Genomic DNA, 14,608 nt, shown 5'->3' on the forward strand with positions numbered 1-14,608 from the left:
TGAAATTGTAAAAACCTACCATACAAAAACATCTGTAGCCAAACACAATCCACAATTATTACGTTTGTGTATCAAATTGAGCCAGAGAAACAAAACAGGAATCCAAACCACATACTTGTGGGGAGGAAGAAAAATTACAATAGTTGAGAGCATGTCTCTCTGTGGTTTGCTCTGTTTAAGTGGCAATTTTGGTAAGAAATTGCATATAAGCCTAAATTCGATTTAAATAATTGTCAATATTGGTTCCCTGCACCTCTTCAGCATGACTTTCATAATCAGTGACCTCCTAAGTAAAGATGATGTTTTTGGCTGATGATGATGGTGATGAGAGTTTTCATTTTGTCTAAAGGAAAAAATCCGCTGCAGAGTAAGAGTTTATTTTAGGGTAGTGCAACACAGACTTTGGTTTGTTGTTTCAACTGTGACCCAAGTTTAACTTAACAAGCCGTCCCACAGAGTAGAATAACATTTATTACAGCAACCTCTCTGCACTTTCTGAAGACTAGCAGAAAGAACAACATAGACATATTTACAACATGAGGATTAAGCTGATTATATGACAACTTTGACACCTGACAGGTAAAGAGTAAAAAAAGTAAAAAGTCACAGCAGCAGATATGACTGTTGACTTTTAAATTCAGCATATCTGCTCTTTATTTAAGGGTCAGTAGCACTGTGGAAGGTTAGGTTCAGTGCTTTACTCGAGCCAGACCTGACAGGTTCATATGGTTTCATACAGATTGCATACCAGCTTTCTTCTACTTGCCAACTTCATAAAACGTCTGCAGGGTTGTAAACGCTTTCCAAATGTGGTGATCACATAAAACAATCCTGTAGTACTTGTCAGAGAGAGGACTGGTCTACATACTGCTTTTCTAAAGTGTAAAAGATTGAGAAAAACCTCACCAAGCAACCACAGATTTAACAAAACCAGTTTTTGACTCAAGCGGTTTTGGAAGTGACACCGCAGTGACCTCTAAGACTCGCTCTCTCTGCAATAAAAAGGTCTGAGGTCACTAAACAAATTAAAGCTATAGGTCATTTTGGAGAATTTTACTATTTCCTTGCTTTCTCAATGTCAAGATGATTTCATAGAGGCCTTTAATATTTTTATGTCCCCATTTGCACAGAGGCTTTAATGGTGAGTTTCCAATTACTGGGTGTCTAAGGGATCAGATGACAGCTACACTCGGGGATCATGTATTCTTTGTGCTCATTAGCCTTGTGTTAATATTTTTCAACCACGGTCACATAAAATCTCACACACTTACAGTTTTCAGAAGAATCCATTGGTTGTATTAATCTGCCATGACCGAGGCCATGCTTGTTTGTAAACAGGATGTAGATGAAATGCTTGTTTTAATCTCATTTATCTATCCTTAATGAAATTTGTGAATTTATAAATGCTCTGCCAAAGAGAATAATCATCTCTAAATGGCCAAGGTTTGTGCATTAAAGATAATATACTGAAGCTGCCTTATCACTGATTCAAATGAAAAACTCACAGCAGCTCCTTTCAGTAGTGAACAGGTAAAGATGGTACAGAAACATTTATTCTAAATTGACAGAGTGCCATCATAAAGCTTTATTGGAAAGTTTTTTACCCTGAAGTATGACCACGATACCAAAAAATGAAGTTAGAGAGGAAGTCATGCTAAAAAAAATGACGATTGAGATGCAGATAGGATGCCAAAACAGAGGCCTCCAGCAGAGGCAAAACATTTATCATGCAAAATATTTGAACCTGGCTCAAGTTTTGCCATGACGTCATCCAGTAAGGTGCTACATTGGCCGATTAGATATGTGCACGCTCCGAGAGCACCGTCTGTCTCATGATGACTACACCAACTTATCAAATCAGTTAAATGCTCGAAATACTATAAACCATTGCATAGTATCTGATAAGCCTTCAAACTCATGGATGTATGCCATACACCAAAGCAGCTTAAAGTCCAGTCATCAGTTCCTGTCATAAACTTCTATTTCCATGTCACCATCTTGACTGTCTCTGTTTTCTTTCTATCTCAACACAAAATCTTGTTAATAAGAGAAATTTGAGTTTGAAAGACTTATTTTTGTATGATGTGATTCCTAAACTCTGTTGTAACATGAAGTACTTTGCACATATACTACTAACAATAGATCTTTGTACTGTACATCACTAATCACCGCCACACACTGCATGATTATATTTTGTTGTGTTCGTTTGTGCAAGGATATTAGGAGAAGATTCTCAAAAGTCTCAAATCAGCTTTATTGAGAAACAGCAAGCAAGTACTACTCTTTCCCTTGACCCAGCATATAAAGTGTAACATAGTAAGCTGTGCAAGAAAGGCGTCGTCTCATTCTCATTGGCTGTTGCAGGACTTCCTCGTTTCTCTAGCTCCCATCCTCATGTAGCTTTTCCCGCCCTGGTTGTGACCTACAATTTTAACTGACAGTTGTATGCAACACTTGATTCCCAACACATTGTCTTGTCCGATATGTGCACACATTCTACAATCTATCCCAATAAGGGAGTTGTTTCTCCAATAAATCTTGGGTAAGCCGTCATAGTTCCTGTTTCATAGCTCTATGGCAATAGCTGCGGTCAACGCCCTTCACATAATGCTGAGTGTGTATAAAAGATAAAGTAATCAATATATGAGACTTAAATTGTTAGTGTATAAAAGATAAATTCATAAAAGTATAAAACTTATGACAGCAGTATAGTAAGGCCTCATAAGCACAATTTCAAAGCAGTTCCAGAGATAATCAGATCTGTGGCTGCGATGGCGTGGAGAGTAAAGCACAATCATCTTGGCAGCACAATAACATAGACAACAACTGAACATCCTTCTCACAAATAATTACCCTAATAATTAAATCGTTTTGTATTGCACTATTTGCGCATGTCACGTACAAGTATTGTTGAGAGAGGAAAGTCAGTTTCTACAGTTTGTCACTGTCACCTGTGGCAGTGAAACAGTAACCCTACTTTAACAAAAATAACACATGATGACAACAGGTCATTAAGTGGTAGCTGTGAGTTGACCTGAGTGTGACTTTGTGTGTGTGAGTGTGAGTGTGAGTGTGTGTGTGTGTGTGTCTGTGTGTGTGTGTGTCTGGGGCTCCCTGGGAGTGTGTGTTGTCAGGACTGAGAGGGCACCAGGTGTATGCAGCTGTCCGTCTGATCAGGGAACTTCAAAGCATATTGGAGCAGCGGTAAGTGGTAACAGTCAGGGGAGAACCGGCTCTTCAGAGGTTCTGATAGCTAAAGGTGATCTCTAAAGCACCTGATATGAATGGATTTACCCTGCAGCCACATATAGAGCAATAAATCAGAGTATACTGCAGTCCAAAGAGTGCTGAGGCCCTCAAATATGACTTACAGATGAAATGCCTCATTGCACATCTGCAGACAAGGCTGATATTGTATTGAGGCTCTCTGCTGGGCATCACTGATAATGTGTTTCTTATACAACCCAACTGTGTTGGAAAACTGTTTGGCAGAAGCATTGAAAGGGAACAAATCAGGAAAATTTGAGTTTTCTGAAAGTAATTATTTAGTGGCAATTGGTAAGTCACTTCCATTGCAGATGTTTGTAAAGGAAAACTAAATTGTTTTCTCTTTCGGAGAAGAATGTGCATAGCAGGGTTGTGTTTCCTCTGTTGTTATGAACAAAGCATACTACAAACTTCCTTCCTTCCTTTTACACAGTAAAGTTAGATGCTGATTAGATGCTGATTTTTACAAAACAAATGTTTACATTAACATATCAATCAACAAGGCTTGGCTGCAGATGGTTTGATTGCTTGAGTTACAATATACAAACAAGCATTTGCTGCTACTCAGTGAGCACACAAGACATGGCCCTGATGACAGCAGCACAAAGTCCTGGGAGCTTTCTCCACCAATCACAGCTGACCCACACCCCCCAGCTCGCTCCATCACTGGTTTGCTATATTGACCCAAGTAATGGTGATAATGGATGTTATTCACATCAATAGGAAGATCAAACAGTAAAAGGAAACCCTTTGTTTCTACGATTCGTGCTCCCAAGTGCACAGCTTCAAACCCATTATATGGCCCAGCAGGGAGAAACTGGATCAAAACATTTCCATAAAAACATCTGAAAACAAATGCAGCGTTTCTTCTGCTCTCACAGTCTGAAACTTAGAAGTGACCAACTAGTAATGTGTTGGATTGAATGAAAAACAAATGAATGAATGAAAAGCAACTCTTCTTCCTCAGCGTGGCAGTTTAACTACAATAAGAAGGTTGCCTGAGCAGAGCGGAAAAATACCTCACAAACATAAATAAATCAATTTCAGACACACGTTATCTTATATCAACAAATCTGTCAGGAGGTAATTTCCTCACAGCACTTTCACACGGACTTTGTGAGTAAGAAATGAGCATGACCATCGAACAAGACTACTGGTGACCGCTAACTTGGTTGTTGACATTCACAGAAGCCCTCTGTTCTAGTCTCTTTACACCAGTGGTTCTGTAGTCAGGAATGTAATCCAAGTAGCACAATATTAAATTAATGTCACTTGATTACTTTCCGTTACTTTAAGATTACTGCAATACCGAATATGCAATAATAAAGACATATGGCATATTCAAAGACCAGCAACATCACAGAGTTAAGATGGAGATATTAGTGTAGTGTGTTCAGAGAGTTGGTGGTATTGATATTTTATGATATCAAGAGTGAAATCTTCAGTCAGACTCTGGGCTACTTAAAATCATTTCAGCTACTTAAACAATAAAAAATGTCCTGACAGCTCTGATGGGACTCAGGGTCTTCTATAAGTTCTGCTTTATTATAAACAATCACACATTTAAACCTGTCTGTGTCTGTGTGTGACAGCTGATCTACGTAGATGTGCAGCAGGACATTAATTACTGTCAGATCCTGCTCCATCAGTGTTAATGAAGTTATCGCTGCTGTGCTGCTGTGCAGCATGCGTAAATGCGCAAAGACCGTTTCTCAGTATGGAGACGCACTTATCGTTTCAGCTGCTGTATGGTGCTGCAGCCAGCTGTGATATACTTCCAAGTGTGTGTTGCTGTCAGTTGCAGATTAGTGTTATGTACACAGATAGTCAAATCAGTGGAGCCCAGTAATGAGCGCCACAAGCTGCCATCAAGCTGTTATCAACTCAAGCTCTCTTTTAACTAATTTGTATGAGTCTTAACATGGGGGCGTAACAAACATTCTTGCCAACTTTTAAGTTCAATGTGTGTGTGAAGTGTGTGTACGAGCACATGCTGAGCGCGTCATACGGATCCTCTACTCAGACCATCGTGGATCAGAGAATTAATTTTCTCTCTCGTTTCTGCTCTGCTCACGTTTGGGACTTTTACAGTGCATAGTAGAATAAAGTTCTTTAATATGAAATCAATCCTGCTAAATAATACAGTTACCTATTTTTGGTATCCTAATTACATAAGGCCGTTACATGTATTCCATTACTCCCCAAGCCTGACTATAAGGTAACTACATTACAGAAGTAATAATGTCACAATGATCGTTTTAAGACAGCCTATACAAGTTTTGCTGAAGAGCAACAGCTGTGGTCACCAGTGGTAATTACTGGATGGATTACTGGATAATGGCACACTTATTTCCCCTACTGTTTATGATGTCATTATTGGCCAACCAGGCTGAGAGCAGGTCAAACTGGACCATAAGCACAAAACAGGTATGTGAAGTATAAATGAGGTGTAAAACTTAAGATGTTTATACAACATGATGTAACAGTAGCACAAGAAGAGAAGTCTCAAAAGTCACTAAACCGTGAGCAGCATCAATTACAGTAGACAGAAATTTGAATTAGCCATCAGCTGTACTTAACCAAATAGGGGTGGCCCATTGGTAATGGGTGTGTTTTATTGCTTTGTATTTTCCATTTCATTTTTTTTTCATTTCTCCTCCCACAGACGAAAAACATGCAGATTAGGTTAATTGGTAGGTGTGAATGTGAGCGTGAATGGTTGTCTGTCTCTATACTATATGTGAGCCCTGTGAGGTAACTGGTGACCTATCCATGTTGTATCCCACCTCTCACCCAATGTCAGCTGAGAGGGGCACCAGCTCCCCCCACATCCCTCTAGAGGACAGGCGGTAGAGAAAATGGATGGATGGATTTCCTGTTGTTTTTAAGACTGTTACGAGCTTCGTACTTTGTCTTATATAAAAGTTCCACTGTACAACAATTTTTATGACACCAGACTAAAATTCTCTTGTCTTTGTACTGTTTCCTTTCCAGGATTCACTGGGGATCTGGATTATGTTTCACTAATCCTAACAACCGTAAATTAGCCAAAACAATTTTAGCTGTGTCCAGATTGATGTCGCACTGTCAGGGCCCAGATTAAAAACAGTGGTGGACTGCTCCTATTCTGTGTGGTGTCCTGAGAAGTCTGTTGCATGGGAACACATAAACAGAGGGCCTGAACTGCTCAAGGCTTTATTTCAGGACACTGATAAGACACCATGTGCCCGTGACAAACTTTCACCAGGCAATGACCTGGTTTTGGGGAAGGGTATGCATCTGAATCAGCTGGTTACATATACACATAACAAGAATATGGGATGTTAATGATTACAATCTGTGGTTATATCCTGCAGAGAAGTACTGTGTTTTTATATGTCAAAGAAGATCCAAACACAACCATTTCCCCAAAAGAGTCCAACTGTAACTGTGTCGGTTACACAGTCAGCCGTCACTGTGCAAATGTGCCGGAACAGAGATCTGAATTTAGGGACTTCCATTTCAAATCTGCTCTGCTCTGCCAGACTGCTGGGCCTCAATTTTCTATGCTGTGGTCGAGGCACAACAAGGGCATTTATTGTCTGTGACCGGCTCACTTCTTCTGAAGAGGAGCAGTTGTTTAGAGCACATGAAACCCAGGCATAGCGCCTCGCAGCAGCAGAAAGTGCTGACCTTTAAATGAGAGAGGTCTAATGCGGTCGCTCTTTGACCCAGCTTGATTAACTGATGTCACAGGAAGTGAATAGTATCCTTATCAAGAGTCACCGCTATAGTCCAACAGTGTGTCTGTCTTCCCTCTGATGTCATCAGCGTCTGGAGACAGCGAACTGGCACAGAAACAATTGCACTTCTTCGAGCTCAGACCTGAGTGGGTGTTAACCAACATCACCAGATGCTAGAGATATTAACCATTAAAGATTTTTGAGTGGGAGAAAAAAACTGAAGAGGCCTTTTTAATCTGTATCACCACAAAGGGTTTTCTCTTCAGTTAATGAGCTGATGTGAACTGGAGGCTGCATAAAATCAATTAGAGCTGTGATGATTTATAAATTACTCAACAGATAATAAGCAAGTGACAAATTTGATAATCATTTAAAGCATTTGTCAAGCAAAAAAAGCCAAAAATTTGTGATTCCAGCTTCTCAAATTGACATGAGAAGTTGACATATTCAGTTCTTCCTTGACATTTATGATGTGACGTACTCAAGTGTCTTTTCTTTGTCCAAAACCCCCAAATTACAGTCACGCAAGACCAAGACAGGCAACAGATTGTTACATTTGATAGATGTTTTGCATTTGTGCTTGAAAAATGACTCTTCATTCAATTACCAACACATTTGATGATTTTTTTTTTTTTGGCTATATTGTTGCAGCTCTATTTCAGATCTCATTCTCTTCAGATGAGATAAAGTACTAATTATTATGGCTGCAACTAACAATTATTTTCATTATTGAGTAATCTGTGTATTATTTTTTATAGATGAATCAATTAGTCATTTGGTTTTAAATCAAGCTCAAAATACAACCAAACATGGCTAGTTTTGTCCTGAACAACGGTCCAACCCAAATACATTCAGTTTACTATCATAGATGAGTAATGAAAATATTCACATTTAAGAAGTTTGTGAATCTCATAAAATGAAAATATCATCCAAAAGCCAAACAGTTAAAGATGTAATACAATGAAGGGCAGGGCGGATATGGATTTGAAGGTGAGGGCATTCAAGCAAAAACAGGCGTGACTTTAGGAGGTGAATAGACGAGAAGGAGAGGTCCAGGAAACTGACTTTATAGGTGCGGGAGATTTGCGGGAGATTTGCGGGAGGTCACGGACAATGGTCAAGCTGAACTTAAACAGGAGATCAGCACAATACAGGGACGAGGTGGGGAAAGGTTCATATGGTCAAAGGCAACAACAGGGATAAGCAGAGGTAAAGAGGGATGGGAGGGCAGGAGAGGAGGGAAGTCAGGCACACAAAGAGGAAAGGTTTGTAGGGGGAGCGGGGAAAGGGGGGGGGGTGTACATGGACCTGTCTTATTAAAACAAACAAGTGAAAAGTACAACAACACAAGAAAAGTCTTTTAAAATGAAGCTGTAATGTGGAAAGCTGAGGCTGCGTGCCCTTCTCAACCATCTAACACCACAAATAAGTATGCAGTCACACTCTTCTAAAAATAAGCATACATCTGCACTTCGCTGTGCATCTCCCGAGTACACATACAACTTTTTATTACTGTCCTGTCTCACACAGCTCACTTTAACAACACTAAAGATGATCATGTTTGTTTGCTTTGACTTCACACAGAAACTCAATGTAAATATCACACTCTAAACCTGTGCACCCAGAGCTGCCTGTATCTCATTCCGGGAATAAGTTTGACTGTGTGTTTCAGTGTATGATAGAAACATAGTGGAGGTATTCACCGCCGCCTGGGCAGCACCGGGCCACTTGATCACTGCTGAGAGTAGACAAGAGCTGACAGAAAGCAGACGGAGAGAGCTCCCTGACTACAGCCGAACCTCTGTGCATGTCAGCGGCTAAAAATACATGCAGCAAACTTAACATGACTAACTTCATGTACCGTGGAAATGAGCAAATCGTGACGTCTCATTATGGTCAAGAATTTCGTACACTGCAGCTGTCCAGCCATCATGATGTCAACATGCATTAAGCCATAATGGTAATAATCATAAACAATCATAACCAAACCATGTTTATTGGCAACAAATGAGATGCAGCTGCAATCTGTTTGCCACACTTTTTACACTGTTAAGCATTTACATTCCTCTAGTTTCATGCCTTACAGAACCTGCATGCTGTACAACACACCCACTATGCAAAGAAAAACCCATTCATGTCATGTCTACTCCAAAACTAAATATTTTAGTTTTAGTGTTACAAGCCACAGCTCTTTATTGTCCACACTACACTGCTCCACTGCTCCACTTTATTGTGTGATGCTTTGATCACATAATTCTTGGATTAAAGAAATATCTCATTCTGAATGTACACATCTAAATATATCTAAATTTTACAGTTATAATTTCATCTAAGGAAAAAAATGGGAGACTACTCAAGAATATTTTTGGCATACACACACACACACACACACACAGCCAGGTTACAGCAGCACAGGACTGCAGTGACAGGATGGTTTACATTGCCTGGGTACTGAAATATAATGTAAGCAAGAAGGGGGCTGTGTATCATATACAGTATATGCAGTTTACACAGGACTTGCTGCACTTAAAACAGGGTAAAGTTGAACTGGATGGGATCATCTTCTGAAATATCTCTTAAGTTTTCCTGAGAATCATCAATTCTCACTCAAAAGTAGTCTGAATTGCTTCTATCGCAGTTTCTAATTTAATTATTTTATGACAAACTTACTCTTAATTAATTTTATTTCTAAGGGTATATGATGTTTTGCAGTATAAAAAGTTTGTAAAGTCCACACGTTGTCGTCCTATAACTGTCCAAACATCGTGTTGCATCGCTGAATGAAATGTCTCTGTCGGTCACTCACCTCCCCAGGTGTGAAAGAGGAGAAGAAGTCCGACGAGCAGAGCGCCACTGTCCTGTACAGCCATGGTGGTTGGTCAGTGCTGAAGCTGTGTGTTCAGGGAGTGAGGAGAGAGTCTGGCAGGGACTGGTGCTCCAGGAAAAGTGTATGAAACACAGTCTGAAAGAGAGAGAGAGAGAGGGGCGGCGGTGCAGCGCGGGGAGGCAAATGATGCAGGAGGGGGCAGAGACAGGAGGCTCCACACACTGCAAAAAGTGTCCGTCATTCAGACACATAGTCGGTGTGGTGGCGGCAACTAGCGGCATGTTGTCTCTACTCGCAATTTGGGTTGTAAAAACATAGTCTCAACTCTTATATGTGTTTTTTTATTTATTTATTTATTTTTTAATAAGACTTCTAGTTTAAATGAATTATTGAGGTGGATATTTTTTGCAGTGCAAGTTAAAGGAGAGCAGCAGGAGAGTGGTCTGACATGATACACAGTAGGCTATTCAAGAAATTCACATGTTTTTTGTTGTTTTAAGGATAAAAAAACAACAAAGCGGTTCCTCACCAATAATTTAGGCTATGTTTTCTTACCACGACTGGTGAGACATGACTCTCATAAATAAAGCAGCGCATTATTTTGAGGTAAAAGGTGTTGCAAGTCTTCAATCAAAGCAGGATACTTGACCTCTCTACAAAATGGTTTGTATATCTTTAATATGTGATTTTGGTCAATGCATGCAGAATTTTCCCCCACAGAGTATTTAAGATATGCATCCTGTGGTGCAACATGAATGTATGCAGATATTACCTCCATCCACAAATACCTATTAGGCCTATACCTGACTGTGTTTCTGCAGTGAAAGTAACAGGATTGAGTCAGTGTACCAGTCTATAAGCAGCAAAACTCATGTATTGGTCAAAAATCACACCAAATTTATACAGACTAGACGAAGAGGAGCCACCAAGGTTCTGCCTGATCACTAAGTGAAGGTCATTAGGATCAGTTTACTTTATTATTATTTAGAAGAATTTTGTTTTCCATTAATAACAATTACAAATAAATGGACTTTAATCTTTATCTACATCTAGGCATTCATGAGTGTGACTGCCAGCGCTGGATGCCAAGCTTAATATGGACATAATAAGAGAGTTGGTTCAGAGTGAGTCCCTAAACAAACCATGTAAAAACACAGTGCCTGCCAGAAGATGTCATATCATTTACAATATGCTGACTTCCTGCAGATTGCCTACTTGTTATTCTGATAGGTAAACCAACTGTTTACATGATTTGGACTTTCAGGATTTGAATATCTGTAGTGTTTGCCAAAGTGTAACAAGACACCCACATATTACTTGGAGGCATGTAATGAAAACACATTCTCAAATTACCAGAGGGCAGCAGGAAAATGACATAAAATATAATACTGTACAGTTGACATTCTGGCTGCATACCAGGCCATTCATGATTTACAATCAAAAGGAAATTCTGTAAAAATCAGTTTTGATATTACAGTATATTTCAAACTAATACAGTAAAAAAGAAAAAAAGAAATATATCGGAGAAAAAAAAGCCTGTAAAATACAATATGAAGTGTGCTGATCAAAGTAATTTCCGAGTGTTTTTTTCCTGTCTGGAGCCGCAGTGATAAAATATTTTCAGTTCAAACTTGGGAGTTAGGCACAGTTATTAAGACCTGATAAGAAGACCTAGGGGACCAATTGGTGTTGCAAACAATACAACACTTGCCCAAACTGCACTAACAGTGATGACTTCACATACTTTCAGTAGGCTGCAGTCGTTTAATGTGAACATTATTTGATCCCATGTGAAGTGTCACAGTCTGTGTAGTTGGAAACAGATCAAAGAATGGTGGGACATGTCGTGTATACTGATCTCTAACCTTCACTGCTGGAAAACACTGCTGCGTCTGCCATGTGTGCCTGCCAAGTGGATTGCCTGGGAGTGCAGGTCAGAGCCACATAGGAAGGAGCAGGCAATGATACTAAACTTACTACTGTGAAAGACTTCTGACAGCACAGCTGGACACTTAAGCTCGTCTGAGGAGCGTTTCCCATAATAGTGGGTGGTACTGTTTGGGCCTGTTCCACATTATTATTGTTCAATATAGCCGGAAAGGTAGAAGTGAGGACATGACCTTGCACAGAATAACTCATTTACTGTATGGGTTTTATCAAATAAAGGATAGATCAAGACATTTTGTCAAGGTTCTTATCATGTTAAGAGAATACTTGCTTTCAGTTCATTACAAACTTGTTATTTGTTTTGCTGCCATTTTTACTGCTGTTTTTTAAAATGTATGTTTTTTTATTTATTCTTATTTGGTGACAACCAAATATTGAGGTCGTGAGAGAGCTTCAGGGAACTTTTTCTGTGTGTGTCTTTGCCAAAACCTTGTGTGATGAAAGTAAAAACTCACAGAAGGCTTGGGTGCACAAGACGAAATTATACACATATATATAACAAGCTATAGAAAACATAGTGGCAGCTCCATTCTTGAATGATAAAGAATCACATTACATTATGACTGTCCTTGTCTTATCAAAGGCATTGGAGGACATGAGGTTGGTTTGTTCCATTTTCTTGTAATTGTGAAAAAGCTTGTACTTCTTGAGATTACGACTTACTAAGGCTTACAGGTCCAAATAACCAATTGTTAAACCCATTCCTGAATAGAGATTATCCAGTAATAGTTCAGCAAATATGTCAAGCTTTGGATCTCTTGCGTAATCTAAAAAATAAAAAAAAGTTTAGGTGGTGGTTTGTTTTTTACCTGCTGTAAGACTATTTTGCCCTTAGAGCAAGCAAGTTTGGATATTGTGTTTATCAAAGTCTCTGCCAATTAGACTTTATCTGTATCCTGTATGTCTCTCAGCAAGGACAGGGGTATGATGGATCCTCATCCAAACACTGCATTTCAATCCAAGGTTATCACATCCACTTTGTCTAGGTCCAGGGTTGTCTGTCTTGTGTCCTGTCGTGTGTCCTCATGTGCTTCGCTGCAATGTGGACCACACACCCAGTCTGACCAACTCTTCTTCTGTCCCAAACCCCAGGCACTCATGGTAGTGCAGCAGTGAGGCAGTGGGTTGTACCCCTTTGGTGTGCCTTGTCTCTCATCCTGTACAAGAAGATATTTGCCTGGATGTGCTTTGATCGTCCACCTTGACTTTTGTACGGTCATATAGAAGGGATGTGATGTCTGCCCATTTTATCTTAAAGGACAAGTTTGTAGGATTTAGTGGCATCTAGCAGTGAGGTTGCAGATTGTAACTCCTCACTCTAACTCCTCAATTTCAGACGTGTAGGAGGACCTACAGTGACTGCAAACTCACAAAAAACATGCAATTCCCTCTCTAGAGCCTGTGTTTGATTTGTGAATTCTGAGCTATTGTACAAACATGGTGGTGCAATATGGCAGGCTCCCTGGAAGAGGACCCACTCCCTATATAGATACAAAGACACTGCCAATTAGTTGTATATACTTTTGTACATTACATTCTATGTATTTTATTTCATTTGCTATTGCTATTTTGCTATTTTACTATGTATAGTTTGTTCTTTATATTCTTATATTATATGTTGTTATTGTCACTGTGTGAAATGCTGCTGCACTGTAATTTCCCATCTTGGGATCAATAAAGTCTATCTATCTATCTAGCTATCTATCGATCTATCTATCTATAAGATTTCATTCTAAGGTAACAAAAACACAACTATTCTTATTTTCACTAAATAAAACATACTCATGAATATTATATTCCACTTCTGCCAAGTATGTTACACTATATGCCAATATCAAATTCTACACACTGCACCTTTAAAGCTCCAGGTGATTGTCCAAATGTCTTGTTTTGTCCGCCCAGCTGTCCAGAATCCAAACACATTCAGTTTGCTGTCATGTATGACATAAAAAAGCTTCATATTCTCAGATTTGACAAGCTGCAACCAGCAAATGACATTTTACTTTAAAAATGACTAAAACAATTATTCAATCATCACATTATATGCCAGTTCATTTTCTGTCAATCGACTGATCAATGAATTGTTGCAGTCCTACCTGACTCTGTGTCTCATTCAATGCTTGGTGCACCGTTTGGATCAGATTGACGCTCATACTCAACCTCTTTGAGTCAAGAGTTGAGTCAGCTAGGTGTATATCACATCTCTCATCAGTGGTGTGCACAAGGGGGGGTAGGGGTTGCCCCCCTTCATGGCCCAATTGTTGAAAAACGTGCGCTAAAGTGCCCTCTTGGGAGCCAAAATGCGTGCTAAGGTGCCCTCCTGGTTGGCAAAACACACTAAACTGCCCTCTTGGGAGCCAAACGCGTGCTAAGGTGCCCTCTTGGGAGCCAAAACGCATGCTAAGGTGCCCTCTTGGGAGCCAAAATGTGTGCTAAAGTGCCCTCTTGAGAGCCAAAAGGCATGCTAAACTGCCCTCCTGGTTGGCAAAACACACGAAACTGCCCTCTTGGGTGGCAAAAACATGCACTAAAGTGCCCTCTTCAGTGGCGAGAACGTGCTGTATATGCCCTTTTTTTTCTTTTTGCCCCTGTACTTCAAGAAGTCTCTCATGGCCTCTAAGGAAGCTCATTAGAGGACGGAGCATGTACAAAGTTGTATTTACCTAGATGTAACTCCCGTTCTATGAGTATCTGTGTAGCCTTCAAACTAGCTTCCCCCCTGTCTCCAGTTACTGAGCTCAAAATGGTGATGAACAGTGGGTGTGCTGGTGCTTTATAGTGGCTGTCTGCTACCTCTTTATTGGGCAGTGAGTGCAATTATCTGTCACAGGGTAGCCCAGCCAGA

General features: G+C 39.9%; 1 protein-coding gene across 1 annotated transcript in view; it reads right to left on the minus strand.

Annotated features, from left to right (window-relative positions):
* The window catches only part of mcamb (melanoma cell adhesion molecule b), a 39,016-nt gene extending 29,118 nt beyond the window's left edge, over positions 1-9,898 (minus strand). The window contains exon 1 of the mRNA XM_053320763.1: positions 9,796-9,898. Coding sequence (XP_053176738.1) covers positions 9,796-9,859 — 64 coding nt within the window. The 5' untranslated portion in view covers positions 9,860-9,898. The remainder of the gene's footprint in view (positions 1-9,795) is intronic.
* Positions 9,899-14,608: the final 4,710 nt, after the last annotated feature.

Source organism: Scomber japonicus, chromosome 6 (genome assembly GCF_027409825.1).
Source record: "Scomber japonicus isolate fScoJap1 chromosome 6, fScoJap1.pri, whole genome shotgun sequence".
Classification (NCBI taxonomy): domain Eukaryota; kingdom Metazoa; phylum Chordata; class Actinopteri; order Scombriformes; family Scombridae; genus Scomber; species Scomber japonicus.